This window comes from Heterodontus francisci, chromosome 30 (assembly GCF_036365525.1).
Source record: "Heterodontus francisci isolate sHetFra1 chromosome 30, sHetFra1.hap1, whole genome shotgun sequence".
NCBI lineage: Eukaryota > Metazoa > Chordata > Chondrichthyes > Heterodontiformes > Heterodontidae > Heterodontus > Heterodontus francisci.
This window is the reverse complement of record NC_090400.1, coordinates 50,007,372-50,023,634: the sequence shown is the minus strand read 5'-3', so window position 1 is coordinate 50,023,634 and position 16,263 is coordinate 50,007,372. Positions and strand designations below refer to the sequence as shown.

The 16,263-nt window shown below is 42.0% G+C and overlaps 1 protein-coding gene across 5 annotated transcripts in view; it reads right to left on the bottom strand.

The window, feature by feature from the left end:
• Positions 1-16,263, bottom strand: part of LOC137346764 (carboxypeptidase D-like) — a 230,705-nt gene that overhangs the window by 156,526 nt on the left and 57,916 nt on the right. For all 5 annotated transcript variants that reach the window (XM_068010553.1, XM_068010554.1, XM_068010555.1 and 2 more), the window contains 3 exons: positions 14,810-14,907; positions 9,581-9,753; positions 3,640-3,827 (listed from right to left, as the gene is read on the bottom strand). In XM_068010553.1, the coding sequence (XP_067866654.1) occupies positions 3,640-3,827; positions 9,581-9,753; positions 14,810-14,907 (459 nt within the window). The remainder of the gene's footprint in view (positions 1-3,639; positions 3,828-9,580; positions 9,754-14,809; positions 14,908-16,263) is intronic.

Here is a 16,263-nt window from a genome sequence, read left to right as displayed (position 1 = left end):
TAGAGGTCACGGGACTGAGTTAATCGCTCTTAAATTAGTGACGTATAGCTCCACAAACTCATTAACCTTCCTACTCTAATATGGCACACAGAGGTTTCTAGACTTGTATAGCAAATTGTTTCACCTTGAGAGCATTGCTCAGACAAATCAGTTCCCATTGGATTTCAACCATGCTATTCTCACCCTTCCATCTGAGAGACTGAAAGTGACGATAAGCAGGCTGAATTCCGATAAATCCATAACTCATTTGCCCAATTATTTTTATACTTGAATCAAAATTGTGCTTGGATCAGGATCTCTGTAAACTATGGTTAAACTAGAAAGCTCAAATCATTTATCATTCCTTGATCAATGCAATCTAAGAACAGAAAGCACTTAATAAAACCACAAATTTCACAGAATACTGATGCACTATTTACTAGTGCTCTTTAGGGGATATCTGGCAGGGTTTGGCTGCATTCTGTGGAACTGTTACAAACTGGATCATTTAGCAAGGTTTGTTTTTGGATTGAATTGTTAGATTTGGATTGGAAACTCCAGTCAATGGGGTTGAGCTTTGGTTTAGTGAAGCACCATGTTCTGATTGATGGACTTTTCTAGAATTGTCTGTCTGCATTTCTCTCACTATTTTCCTGACCAGTTCCACAGAGTTCAAATCACCACACGTTCTAACTGAAAGCTGACTTTAGATTAACCTGTAGAGTGACTCTCAAGTCACCTGCTGTGAAGGAGAATCAAAATGGCTGATCTCGTGAGGGAAATTCGGTAACATAAACATAATAAAAGCAAAATACTGCGGATGCTGGAAATCTGAAATAAAACCAAAAAAGTGCTGGAAATACTCAGCAGGTCTGGCAGCATCTGTGGAGAGAGAAGCAGAGTTAACGTTTTAGGTCCGTGACTCTTCATCAGAACTGGTTAGAAATGTAATAGGGTTTAAGCAAATAAAGTGGGGGTGGGGCAAAGAGAACAAATGGGAAGGTGCTGATAGGACAGCGGGTCACAGAGAATAACTGACACGGAGGTCATGGGGAAAGGCAAAGACAAAGAGTGTGTTAATGGTGTGGTGAATACAAAGCTTTAGTGCAGAGAGGGTGTTAAATGACAGAATAATGAAAGCCCTAGCCACAAGCAAAAACATGAAAAAAATGGAAAAAAAAGTGGGCAGGCACATGGTTTTAAAAAAAAAAGTGTAATGATGAAACAAACTAAAATAAAATGAAATACAAAGTAAAACTTAAAAAATGGGGGGGCCAATCATGCTCTGAAATTACTGAACTCAATGTTCAGTCCGGCAGGCTGTAGCATGCCTAATCGGTAATGAGGTGCTGTTCCTTGAGCTTGCGTTGATGTTCACTGGAACACTGCAGCAATCACGGGACAGATATGTGGGCACGAGTGCGCAGGGGTTGAAATGGCAAGTAACAGGAAGCTCGGGGTCATGTTTTCATAAACCTAATGCTATTTGACTCCGTCTTCCCACCCCCATTGGTTTAGTGAGTAAATGCAACATGTTTTTGGTACTTAACCAGTCAGACTGAGAAGATATATTTCTCTAACCCTGGTACCATGCTGTTTTAGTTACCCTATGGTAGCAGTGGAACCCTACAATTATTTATTAGCCAAGGCATAGAATATAAGAGGCGGGAGGTTATCTGGAACTATATAAAACATTAATTAGACCACAACTAGAGTACTGTGTGCAGTTCTGGACACCTCATTACAGGAAGGTTGTAATTGCACCAGAGAGGGTGCAGAGGAGATTTACGAGGATGTTGCCAAGACTGGAAAAATGCAGCTATGAGGAAAGATTGGATAGGCTGGGGCTGTTCTCCTTGGAACAGAAGAGTCTGAGGGGAGACTTGATTGAGATGTACAAAATTGTGAGGGGCCTGGATAGAGTGGATGGAAAGGGCCTATTTACCTTAGCAGAGAGGTCAGTGACTAGGGGGCACAGATTTAAAGTGATTGGCAGAAAGATTAGAGGGGAAATGAGGAACTTTTTTTTTCATCCAGAGGATGGTGGGGGTCATGAACTCACTGCCTGAAAGGGTGGTAGAGGCAGAAAACCTCATCTCTTTTAAACAGTGCCTGGATGTGAACCTGAAGTGCCATAACCTGCAGGGATATGGACCAAATGCTGGAAAGTGGGATTAGGATGAGTGGGTCTTTTTATGTGGGCTGCCACAGACATGATGAGCCAAAGGCCTCTTTCTGTGCCATAAATCTTCTATGATTTCTATGAATTGGTCTCAGTGTCCTCGGTTGTGATCCCGGTGTGTCTGTCTGTGTGTACGCCCCTCCCTCACAGTGTGCTGATAGTCACCACCTCAGTTCATATATGCAGAATGGTCACTTGGGTAAGATAGGGGACAGGCGGCGTCATCCATGGAAACTTTTCCTAGAATTAGTCCAAATACAAGACAGGAAAGGGGGGAAAATGTTGGTAGCACTCTTGCCTGTGAGTCAGTCCCACTCTACTACTTCAGCACACTAATCTAGGCTGACACTCCAGTGCAGTACTGAGGGACTTCTGCACTATCGGAGGATGAGACATTAAACCGAGGCCCCATTGACGACCTCATGTTGATGTAAAAGATCCCAAGGCACTACTTTGAAGAACAGCAGAGGAGTTTTCCCCAGTGTCCTGGCCAATATTTATTCCTCAATCAACATCACAAAACAGATTTGCTGGTCATTGTCACATTGCTGTTTATGGGAGCTTGCTGTGTACAAACTGGCTGTCACATTTCTCACATTACAAAATTGGGTGTAAAGTGTTTTAGGGCATCCTGTGGTCCTGGAAGGTGCAGCATAAATGCAAATCTTTCTTTTCGTTCTTCAATAAGGTAGGAGTCCTTCACTTGATTTGTCCCAGGGTTTCCTTGTCGTTTAATAAGTTCTTTTTGTTGGGCAAGAAACCATTTAATGATATTATCAATGTGCCTTTAGTTGTTTTTTGAATTATAGTCCATCTACAGAGTTGCAAATGGGGAATCAAATCTAAGTCTAATCTTTAGGTGAAGAAGGGCTAGAAGGTGGGAGATAACAGAATGAGGATGTGTGAATGTACTATAGCTGTAATGTTAAAGTCATATATTCTTATTTTTATACCTCCATTATAAATCCATATTCGCATATATCATGGATGTGCCTATGTAAACCTGTCACACTGTAATTACACCCTCCTGCCAGTGGTAGTGCTGCAGGAAGATGTAAAATTTTTACGTATTACCGATTATTGATAAACTAAGGCCCACAGCACAAAACTCCATCAATGTTGGAAAGAGTAGGAGAAAAGGCAAAGTGAATCGATAAATAATCATAAGGTGATGCCAAGGGTAGGTTTTAAAAACTTCTAGTTCACAGGAGGAAAAGGAAAGGACTTCACATGTTTGATGCAGGGAAAGAATGAGCGTGTGTGGGAGATGTTGTGATAAGTTTTGATGTTAACATTGTGCAGCGGAGGAAGAGTGCATTGGATGACATATTTGAATCTTGGCAAGAATAGAAAATCTCACAGGAGCTTTGATTCTAGTCAGTGCAGAAATATAATTTTACTTTCACATCAGCACCATCTCTATCTGTACTGAAGATGTTTTATTGCTTCCTACAATACCACTTGTTTTAGACACTCACTGGATGGTAGGTTGTCATACGGGTAGTTTACAACCAATGCTCCTCCGTGAAGGCTTCCAGAGAGAACGAACGGATGATCCTTTAACCAATTCATCACAGCTTGAGTCTCCGACTGAATTACAGGATTGTGAGTCTCATTCAGTCCATCAGGGAAGTTCCTGTTCAAGTCCACCCCATTGGCATTATATCTGGAAAGTGGTTAACACTAGAGATCAGGAAATATTCAAAAAAACAGGTGATAACTTAGAATGGAAACACAAGTATGGATTAAATGCACAGTTTGATATTTTGGCCCTGCCAAAAGCAAGGCTTTTTACTTACTATACACTCATAACTAGCAAGGGTTCCTGACTTACTTTGTACTTGGAATTGACAAGGTTTGTCAGTTACTGTGTACAAGTGATTGACAATGCTCATTACCCACTCTGTACTTACAATTGACAAGTCTTGGCCATACCACGTTCTTGTAAATGGCAAGGCTCAGTACTTTCTTTCTGCTAAAATTGACAAGGCTTCTATTTACTAGGTGCCTGTACCTGAGGTTTTCCAGCTTGCTGTATGTTGATAATTGACATTACAGTACTGTATGTTCGCAATTGACAAAGCCCAGTATTTATCAGGACCAATAATATGGCGCCACCAGCATTTTCCAGGCATCTATGCATTAATCAGCCAACCTCTGCCAATAACATGAGACCAGTTCATTTAGATAACTTCTGGCACTCTGGATCTGGAATGAAGGGCTGTTGGTTTGCCAGTCGATTTTCTGGTGTGTGAGGAAACGGATCACTAGGTAAGGGCCAAGGGAAGCACTGGCATGCAGGTAAGGATGCCACAGGGACATGAGGCACCTGATAGGGGTGTTCGGGTTTTATCTCAAAATTGTGACTTTATCCTCATTTTAGTGTTTCTTTGCACATTGCTAGCCTTGTGCACAGTTCATGCTCACTTTGCACTGATTGACATTTTGGGATGCATTTGTGACCCTCTGTGACTTTGCAGTCTATTTGACTCTGCCTGATCATTTTGGGAAGCAGGTGCTCCATGCATTTCAGTTCATTAGGCACCTTGCATCGGATGATCAGTTCCACTGAGTGCTTGTAACAATGACTAGGCTTGTTGTTGCAGGTTTATAATGGGCAAGGGCAGTACATCATGTTTGTGTCAGCCGTGACTCAGTTTGTAGTAGTCATCTGAGTCAATCATTCAAGTCCCACTCCAGAGACTTGAGCACAAAATGTGTGCTGAACTCCAGTGCAGTACTGAGGGAGTGCTGCACTGTCAGCGGTGTCATCTTTTGGATGAGCTATTAAACCAAGACGTTATCTGCCCTCAGGTGGGCATAAAAGATCCCAGGGCATTATTTCAAAGAGAAGGGCTTCCTCCGGGTGTTCCGGTTTCCTCCCACATGCCAAAGACTTGCAGGTTGATAGGTTAATTGGCCATTATAAATTGCCCCTAGTATAGGTAGGTGGTAGGGAAATATATAGGGACAGGTGGGGATGTGATAGGAATATGGGATTAGTGTAGGATTAGTATAAATGGGTGGTTGATGGTCGGCACAGACTCGGTGGGCCGAAGGGCCTGTTTCAGTGCTGTATAACTAAAAAAAAAAGGGCGTAGTCCCCGGTGTCCTGGACAATATTTATTTCTCATCCAATAACGACAGCAGATTATCTAGCCTTTATTATATTGGTATTGGTTGCAGCTTGCTGTGCACATATTGATTGCCGTTTCCTACATTACAACAGTGACTGCACTTCAAAAATAATTCATTGGCTATAAAGTGCTTTAGGGCAACCTGAGGTCATTAATGCAAATCTCTCTGGCAGATGGGTTCTCAGTTTAATATCACATCCAAAAGACGCACCTCTGACAGTGCAGCACTCCCTGAGTACAACACTGAAGTGGCAGCCTAGATAATGCGCGCAAGTCTCTGGAATGGAGCTTGAATCCACAACATTCAGTCGTGACAGTGCTACCAACTGAACTATGGCTGACATTGAATGGATGGCCTACTTTCCCCCCACTATCCCACAACCACCTCACTTTATTTCAGAATACCAAATGTTACAAAGCAATAGGTTACAACTGAAACAGGAAACCTGGCACAGCAGCTAACAATTGATGGCTAAAATCAGGGTTCTTTATTCTACTTCAAATCAAAGTCAAAAACTTGTAGCTTTTTTTCCCTCATTACTCTTCTGATAGAACTTCTAAAAATGCATGAGCTGATGTGCACAGCCAGCATAGAGTCTTGCCCCTGCGCCCCCTCCCCGCACCCCCCCCCCCCACCCCAGGATAGTAGGGGGTGTGTTTGGTGATCGCCTGTCCATTAATATCAATGGAAAGAAAACTGAGAAATTTGTCCCAGGATTCCCAATAGGACTGAATCTCTGGTTTACACTGCTGATGGTTTGCTACCCATAGTGGACAGTGTGCCTGGACTTTCCTGTTCTGTGTGCCATAGGGTACCCACTGGCAGTGCAAAATTGGAATATTTGGCCAATAAGTGAGAGCCTAACAGGAAGGGCTCCCCATAAGGTGCATGCTTTCAGAAAATTGAAGGTTCTGTCATTGCATTATGGTCTGTTAACAGAAGTTAGATCTGCTGGATTTTCTACCTCCCCCTTCCCTACCAGCCAATCTTGGATATGGTACAGTAGTGGTAATGTTACTGGACTATTAATCCAGAGAAGGCGAGTTCAAATCCCACCATGGCAGTTTGAGACTTTGAATTCAGTTTAAAATACTTGGAAATAAAAAGCTGGTATCAGTAAAAATGACCATAAAGCTGTTGAAATGTTGTGAAAACCCAAAAGGCTCACTATCCTGCAGTCCTTACCCGACCTGCCCTACATGTGACTCCAGTCCTATAGTCACGATTCTTACCTACCCTCTGAAGTGCCCTAGCAAGTTGTGAGTTGTTTCAAACTGCTACTTGGGAGTATTGTGAACTGTGAGGGAGATGGTGATAAACTTCAAGAGGACAAGATGGGCTGAATGGCCTCCTCATTCTATGGTGGTAGGTTCTTGGCTCAGGACTGTGGGGAACATAGCATCTGCTCTGGTCTCAGCTGCATTTTTAATAAATTCATTCTCAGGATATGGGCATCACTGGCAAGGCCTGCAGTTGTTGCCCATCCCTAGTTGCCCTGAGAAGGTGTTGGGCCTTCCTCTTGAAATGCTGCATGTAAAATCATAGAATGGTTACAACACAGAAGGAGGCCATTCAGTCCATCATGTCCATGCCAGCTGTCTGTAAGAGCAACTCAGCTAGTCCCACTGCCCTGCACTTTCCCCGTAGCCCAGCAATTTTCTCTCTTCAGGTTCTTATCCAATTCCCTTTTGAAAGCCACAATTGAATCTGCCTCCACCACACTCTCAGGCAGTGCATTCCAGATCCTAACCACACGCTGCAAGAAAAGGTTTTTCCTTGTGTTGCCTTTGGTTCTTTTGCCATTTACATAAAATCTGTGTCCTCTGGTTATTGGCCCTAGGGGAACTGTTTCTCCCTATCTACTTTGTCAAGACCCCACATGATCTTGAACACCTCTATCAAATCTCCACACAACCTTCTCTTCTCCAAGGAGAACAGCTCCAGCTTATCCAATCTATCCACGTAACTGAAGTCCCTCATCCGTGGAATCATTCTCAAATCTTTTCTGCACTCTCTCTAATGCCTTCCCAAAGTGCGGTGCTGAGAATTGGACACAATCCACCAGTTGAGGCCAAAACAGTGTTTTATAAAGGTTCAAATAACTGCCTTGCTTTTATACACTATGCCTCTATTTATAAAGCCGAGGATTCCACATGCATTTTTAACCACTTCTTCCAACCTGCCTTACCACCTTCAATGATTTGTGCACAAATAACCCCAGGTGTCTCTGTTCCTGTACTTACTTTAGAATTGTATCCTTTATTTTATATTGGCTCTCCTCCGTCTTCCTACCAAAATGTATCACTTCATACTTCTTTGCATTAAATTTCATCTGCCACATGTCCGTTCATTTCACCAACTTGTCCTCTTGAAGTCTATCTCTATCCACCTCACATTTCACAATGCTTCCAAGTTTTGAATCATTTGTAAATTTTGGAATTGTGCCCTTTACACCCAAGCCTAGGTCATTTAATATAGATCAAGAAAAGCAATGGTCCTAGTTCCGACATCTGGGGAACCCCACTATATAAACAAAAGTTCACCACTATTCTGTTTCCTGTCGCTCAGCCAATTTCATATCCATGCTGTCACTGTCCCTTTTATTCCATGGGCTTCAACTTTGCTGACCAGCCAGTTATGTGGAACTTTATCAATCGCCTTTTGGAAATCCATGTACACTACATCAAACACATTTCCTTCATCAACCCTCTCTGTTACCTCATCAAAAAACTCCAGCAAGTTATTTAAACATGATTTGCTTTTAATAAATCCATGCTAGCTTTCCTTAATTAATCCACCTGTCCAAGTGACTGTGTTAATTTTGTCCCGGATAATCATTTCTAAAAGCTTTCTCTCCACTGAGGTTAAATTGACTGACCTGTAGTTGCTGGGTTTATCTTTGCATCCTTTTTTGAACAAGGGTGTAACATTTGCAATTCTCCAATCCTGTGGCACCACCCTTGTATCTAAGGTGATTTGGAAGATTATAGCCAGTGCCTCTGCAATTTCCACCCTTACTTCCTTCAGCATCCTTGCATGCATCCCACCTGCTCCTGGTGACTCATCAACTTTTCAGTGCAGCCAGCGTTTCTACTACCTCCTCTTTATTAGTTGATAGCCTATCCAGTAAGTCAACTACTTCCTCTTTTAATATGACTTTGGTGGTATTTTCTTCCTTGGTTAAAAACAGATACAAAGTATTCATTTAGTACCTCTGTCTCCATGCATATGTCCCCTTTTTGGTCCCTAAATGGCTCCACCCTATTCTTACCACTCTTTTACTATATATATGCCGATAGAAGACTTTTGGATCCCCTTTTATGTTAGCTGCCAATCTCTTCTCCTACTCCCTCTTTGCGTTTTTATTTTGTTTTTCGCTTCCCCTCTGAACTCTCTATATTTGGCCAGATTTCTATCTGTACTATTAACCTGACAACTGTTGTACCGCAGGGCAGCAAATCCGGCCATAACATACCAGCAAGATTGATAACTTACATATGAGTACCACTGGGTTCCTGAGCTGGGGTTTACAGCATCTATTATACCCATTGCATATTTATAATGGGAGAACAGGAAAGTTATGAAAAGAGGAGGGGCAGGATGTGAAACATATTTTCTTCATCTCCATTGACACCAGGGTAAAGCTGTTCAGAGCAACTTTGCAATCCATAACTAATGGAAAACAAATCTCAGAAAAGTTGTAGTATTAATATGAAACATCCATTTATTATACTTAATTAGTAATTAAATGATAGAGTTGAGTATCTTCTGCAGATGATGGTTCTTTCCAATTCCAGCATATTGAAATATGCATAATGATCTATCTAGTCAAATCCAGCTACAGTCAGAAGGTGCATTGTCATGACTGCCAGCATGCTGAAGCAGTATTGATCAATCTGCATCCATCCCACTAGCTCTCAGACTGACAACACTTACTTTCAGCTTTCACTTACACAACAAACTCTAGTCTGTTTCAGTCTTCCCTTTTGTGTATAATTTAAACCAATGCGGTATTTGATGGTAAATACATTTTTACAAGACGACACACATCAGAATTTTCAGAGAGGGGATATTAGGAGTAAACGGGATAAAAAATGAATTGAGATTATTCCGTCTTCAACCACTGAGTCTAAATATAGCGACAACTCTGAATTAACTACAGTCACACTTTAGGGAGCAACTGACTAAACATTCCATCCCTTGTCATTTGCTGCTCTAATTCAAGTTTCCTCTCTGTCTAATTCTGCCTGTGAATCCGTAACCCCAGATAGACTACCTTACCTTCCTTTGAGGCCCATCTCATCCCCTTCCTCGGAGATTTGGTTTCCATCGGGGTTCATTGAAACCATGATGTGCACCCGTGTGCGCTTCAAGTAAAGGGTGATGTCTGGATCATTTCCATAGGAAACCACCAGGTGGAAAATGAGATGGATCAATAGCTCACGGCCCACAACCTTAACAAAGTCAAACAGATGTTAGATGGAGAGCAGGGCAACGTAAACTCTGCAGCACTTGGTGTTTATGAAGGTAGTACAACATGGACAATGAAAACAAAATATGCCAGAAATACTCTGGAGGACTGGCAGCATCTGTGAAGAGAGAAACAGAGCTAACGTTTCAGGTCAATGACTTGTCAGAACTGGAAAAGGTTGGAGATGTAACAGGTTTTAAGCAAGTGCAGAGGCAGGGAAAGGGGGGCGGGGGGAGGGGGGGAGTGGGTGGAAGAACAAAAGGGAAGATCTGTGATAGGGTGGAAGACAGGAGAGATTAAATGACCAAAAGAGATGATGATGCAAAGCAAAAGGGGTGTGATAACGGGACAAGTAAGGAAACAAAAGGTGTGTCTTGAGGTGTTAATGGGGAAAAATGTGGAAACATTACCACCAACTGCCATCCAAAAACAAGCAAAAAAAAATGGGTGCAGAGGTTATGATCTGAAATTGTTGAACTCAATGTTGAGTCTGGAAGGCTGTAAAGTTCAATGAAAACATGAAGACAATGAAAACATGAGCTCATTCAAAATTCTGCTGCCCATTAACTCTGCACCAAGTGCCATTCACTCATCACCCCTGTGCTTGCTGACCTACATTGTCTTCCGGTCCAGCAATGCCTCGAATTTAAAATTTTCATCCTTGTTTTCAAATTCCTCTATGCCCTTGTCCCTCCCTATCTTTAAACTCCTCCAGCCCTACAATCCTCCAAGATCTCTACACTCCTCCAATTCTGGCACCTTGCACAATGCCAATTTTTATTGCTCTATCATTGGCGGAGGTGCCTTCAGCTGCCTGAGCCCTCAGCTCAGAAATTCCCTCCCTAAACCTCATCACCTCTCTCTCCTTCAAAATGCTTCTTAAACCTACCTCTTTGACCAAGTTTTTGGACGTCTGTCCTGATATCAAACTGCTTACTTATCTATACTCCATGGACTGCAATGGTTCAAAAAGGGGTTTACCACCACCTTCTCAAGGGCAATTAAGGATTGGTAATAAATGCTGGCCTTGCTAGCAATGCCCATGAAAGAATAAAACAAAAATTCTCCTTTGGCTCGATGTCAAATTTTGATAAATGATTCTCTTGTGAAGCATGTTGGGGCACTTTGCTACATTAAAAACGCTATATAAATACAAGTTGTTGTTGTTAGCGCAGATCTTTGCTAGCCACTAACAGCCTGAGGAAGGACATATTTTGAGATTCCCATTCTCTTTCCTCCACCAGTTCCCACTCTGTCACAATTAACATGGAGTATTAAAATCCTCCAAGATCAGTACTCTTGTGATTCTTAAACAAAAACCGAAAAAGCTGGAAATACTCAGCAGAACTGGAAGCATCTGTGGAGAGAGAAGCAGCGTTAACGTTTCAGGTCTGTGACCTTTCTCAGAACAGGTTGGAGGTCTTTAATACACCCTGACTAATATAACAAATCCTTTTTTTAATCTTTGAGCTTTGTCTGTGCCTCTTTCTACCTCAATCTTCTCTGCATTTAATCTCATAGAATCATAGAATTGTTACAGCACAGAAGGAGGCAATTCAGTCTGTCGTGTCCATGCCAACTCTCTGCAAAAGCAACTCACCTAGTCCCACTCCCTCACCCTTTCCCATAGCCCTGCAAATATATTTTCCTTTCTTATTTTTTAAATCCCATTCAATGTATTATATCCCAATATGTTTATGTTCCTTTGTCCAGTTTGCAGCTTATTAAGGTAGACCTTCCTGGAAAGTAAATTGCTTCCCAATATATTTATATATCCTTCACTCTGCACCGTGCATTATGTACATTTTAACCTTGTTTTTTAACAACATCCTTTTCCTTTATTTTTTGTTTGAGTAACACCCAACTTTACTTCATCAGTTCTGATGAAAGGTCACAACCTGAAACATTAACTGTTTCTCTCTCCACAGATGTTGCTGGACCTGCTAAGTATTTCCAGCATTTTCTGTTTGTTTCAGATTTCCAGCATCTGCAGTATTTTGCTTTTGCCCCAACTATACTTCATTTGTTTCCTCATTTATAATTAGCCATTCTGATTTTATTCCAATACATTAGATTTCTCTTGTAGTTTTCTGCATGAATATTATCCTCATCTATTTCCCCCATCATTATGAGCTGATCTTGGTTGACTTTCATGTCCCAATGTCTTTTTCCTAGTTTACCTTGCAACTTTTGTATTTGACCATTTTGCCAGTACGTTAGCCCCCTCCTTGTGCACATGTGACCCATCTTTGTGGAATAGCTCCCATCTGACCCAGAACTGGTGCCAATGTTCAACAAAGTTGACACCACTCCTTCAGCCATGCATTGATTTCCCTAATGTGCCAGTCCTTCCTTATTCTAGGGTGTAGCTGGAGGAGTAAACCTAACGTTAACACCTGTGAAGTTCTGTTCCTAAATTTGTTTCTTAATCTCCTATGTTCATCATGCAGGACATCAGGCTTTTTTTTAGCTACATCATTGGTTCCCACATGGATAACAATGATTCCTTGCTCTCCTTCCCTTGAAAAATCCTTTCCAATCTCTGATATGTCCCTTACCCTAGCACCTGCGAGGTATCCAGGAGTGTCAATCTAGATTGTAAAAGATTGTGTCAGCCCCTCTAACTATTGAATCCCCATCACTGTTGCATTTCTAGCTGTGTTGATAATCTCCACTGCCTCACTTCCCCACCACCACCCCCCCGCCCCCCCCCCACTCACCCCCCTCCTGTCACTAAGCCATCTTTTGTTTGCTGGCCCCATTTATGTTTATTTGATGGTCCTGCCCAATGTCAGCGCATCAACCTCATCTGCACCCAACAAGTTTTTCTCATGAAATGTTAGCCGCTTAAATAAATCGGTCAGCAATGATTTTAAACACAAAATTTCTTTTTTCTTAATTTGCTGCAGCAAGTACAGAATTATAAGACAGAAGCTGAATATCCAATCACACTGTCTATATAATTCACAAAGAAAAATAAAAGTTATGGAGATATTTTCTCCAAGGATATCTCAAAAGCAAACCACTCGCCAAAAATTGGGGAGTTTGACTATGTGCCTACAGAGCTGTTTGGGTCATATAACCCTGGAGCCAGCAATGCTGTAAGGTAGGTGAGGACGCACTGTTTCCTCTAGGCTTCTGAGACGCATTGCAAGAAGTGTTTTCCCCAGAACACCTGAGGCAGCACAAGAGGAGTAGTGATGCAAATATTCCCATTTGGCCATATGAAAGTAAAGAGGGAACTTGTTTTTATAGAGCTCTTTCTACATGCTCAGGACATCCTAAAGTATTTCATAGCCAATGTGTTACTTCTGAAATATAGTCATTGTTGTTATGTAGGCAAATGCAGTCACCAAATAGGCAATGTGTTTTCCCTGTACATGGTGAGCCACTTGTGTTGCTGTGATCTAGCTGCTACAGAGTTAGCTTGGCTCAGTAGTAAGCATGCTTGCCTCTTGGCCAAGAAGTTGTTGATTCAAGCACCACCCCAGGATTCAAGCCATACTGTCAGTGGTACTATTCACAATGAGATATTAAACTGAGGTGGTATCTGCTGTTCTAATGTGTCATATGGATGCTAAGGACCACATTAGCAGAGTAGTTCTCCTGGTTCTCTAGCTGACATTTCTCTCTCACTTAATGCTAAAAATTAATGGGTCATATATTGCTTTGCTGTTTGTGAGATCTTGTTGTATGGTTTTCTTTACAAGTCGCTGTACTTCAAAGTAAGTCATTACATGTGAAGCACCCCGAGATGTTTCTGTGAGACCGAATAAGATGCTGTCCATCGCCCTGCAGATTACGGCACTTCAGGTGCACATCTAGGCACCTTTTAAATGAGATGAGGTTTTTTGCCTCCAGCACCCTTTCCGGCAGTGAGTTCCAGACCCCCACCCTCTGGGAGAAAAAACATTTTCCTCAGCTCCCCTCTAATCCTTCTATCAATCACATTAAATCTATGCCCCCTAGTCACTGACCTCTCTGCTAAGGTAAATAGGCCTTTCCCATCCACACTATCCAGGCCCCTCACAATTTTGTACATCTCAGTCAAATCTCCCCTCAGCTTCCTCTGTTCCAAAGAGAACAACCCCAGCCTCTTTCCCCATAGCTGCAATTTTCCAATCTTGGCAACATCCTCGTAAATCTCCTCTGTACCCTCTCTAGTTCAATTACATCCTTTCTGTAATGAGGTGACCAGAACTGCACCCAGTACTCAAGTTATACAGTTCCAGCATAACCGTCCTACTTTTATATTCTATGCCTTGACTAATAAAGGAAAGGATTCCATATTTATTATATTATAAAAGGATTCCATATGCCTTCTTAACCACCTGATCAACCTGTCCTGCTACCTTCAGGGATCTGTGGACATATACTCCAAGGTCCCTCACTTCCTCTACACCTCTCAGTATCCTCCCATTTATTGTGTATTTCTTTGCCTTGTTTGACTTCCCCAAATGCATCACCTCACACTTCTCTGGGTGAAATTCCATTTGCCATTTTTCTGCCACCTGACCAGTCCATTGAAATCACAGAATTGTTGCAGTGCAGAAGGTGGCCATTCAGCCCATTGTGTCTCCAGCTATCCTCCTCATTATCAACCACATAATGAATTTTTGTATCGTCTGCAAACCTCTTGATTGTTCAAAATTTATGCCCAAATTGTTAATATATACAGTTGTCTTTAAAATTATTTGAAAACACTTCAGGTAAAAGAGCCTCTTATACCAAGTTCGTATTTCAGAGACTGAAGACCAGCCTGACCTGCAAAATGATGAAACTCAGCATGCCAAAGTCTGAAGTTCACACCCAACTTTAGCTCTGGGCCTCCCTTTTATTTCAGGAGCTCACTATTCACAACTATAAAGACTATTAAGCAGGCGCATTCCCTTCAAGTGGTAAGTAAAATAGGACAAGACTAGGCTGGATAGCTGCTGTTTGAAGTGGAATCTTATCGATGTACACAATAGGGTTAGCACTTCAAACATTGCTGTCCCCACTCTTTATCGTCAGAACGTGACTATTTTCTAATTACCCACCTCGTTTCCATGAATGTTGCCAACATACTTAAATTCTGGTCTCCCAATCACATGCTCAGTAGAGTTTCTTCCAATGGTCATCACCCATAGATCTCTCCCTGCAAGATTTACAATTACTTTAAAGAATCAGTACACGTTATTGTCACTTTCATCCTGGTTACTGATACTTCAAGTAAGACCAATAAATCTGAACATTTTTAACACAGAGAATTATATCAATCATTGTCTCTCCCAACCCAAATAGCTCTGTTCCTTTGATTTTTTTGTTTTGTTATTCGTTCATGGGATGTGGGTGTCACTGGTAAAGCCAGCATTTATTGCCCATCTCTGGTTGCCTTTGAAAAGATGGTGGTGACCCACCTTCTTGAACTGCTGCAGTCCTTTTGGTATACGTACTCCCACAGTGCTGTTAGAAAGGGTGTTCTGCTTGGATACCATTCCAGGGGTACTGGGTACAGTTCCTGTGTGCCAGATACCTTCCGGTAGCTTGTCTAAAGCTGATTATTCACGTGTGAACCTAGGTGTTAATTACTAAGAAGCAATCTGAGCTTTGAGAATACCACAGATATGCCCAATCCTCTTCTCATTCAATGTCCACATACTTGCATTTCCAGAATGGGAATTTTATTTAATTTAATTTAGAGATACAGCACTGAAACAGGCCCTTCGGCTCACTGAGTCTGTGCTGACCATCAACCACCCATTTATACTAATCCTACATTAATCCCATTACCCTCTCACATCCCCACCTTCCCTCAATTCCCCTACCCATACTAGGGGCAATTTATAATGGCCAATTTACCTATCAACCTGCAAGTCTTTGGCTGTGGGAGGAAACCGGAGCACCCGACGAAAACCCACGCAGTCACAGGGAGAACTTGCAAACTCCGCGCAGACAGTACCCAGAATTGAACCTGAGTCGCTGGAGCTGTGAGGCTGCGGTGCTAACCACTGCACCACTGTGCCGCCCATGTTACTTGATATTGTCTCTTTAACTTTTTGCCAAGAGCAAGGAAGCTAATTATGGGGCCAGCAATCAAAAAAGCAAATGGAATGCCGAATTGTACAATTCAGAGGAAGTCACTCTGAAACTGTGCAGCACACCTTGAATATTGAATCCAGTTTTGGTTAATGAGGCATAAGCAACAGCCAAACCCTGGAGATGGTTCAGAGAAGAACCACGAGACTGATCTGTACAGTCAGAGGATCAAGCTCTGGGAAAAAAGTGAAGACCAGGCTTTTGATAGATGCAATGAAGAGGCAACCTGATGGAGTTATATCTGATAGAAGATAGGATAAAAAGGAGAGATCAAGAATACCAAAGTATACCATGACAGCAGGTCGAGGGAACATAGATTTAAAACACTAAGAGGCAAATTCAGGAAGTTTTTCATAGAAAAGGATCAGCAATGTGGAATGGATTTCTGGTAGAATTGTTGAAGAAAGAGTTGGAT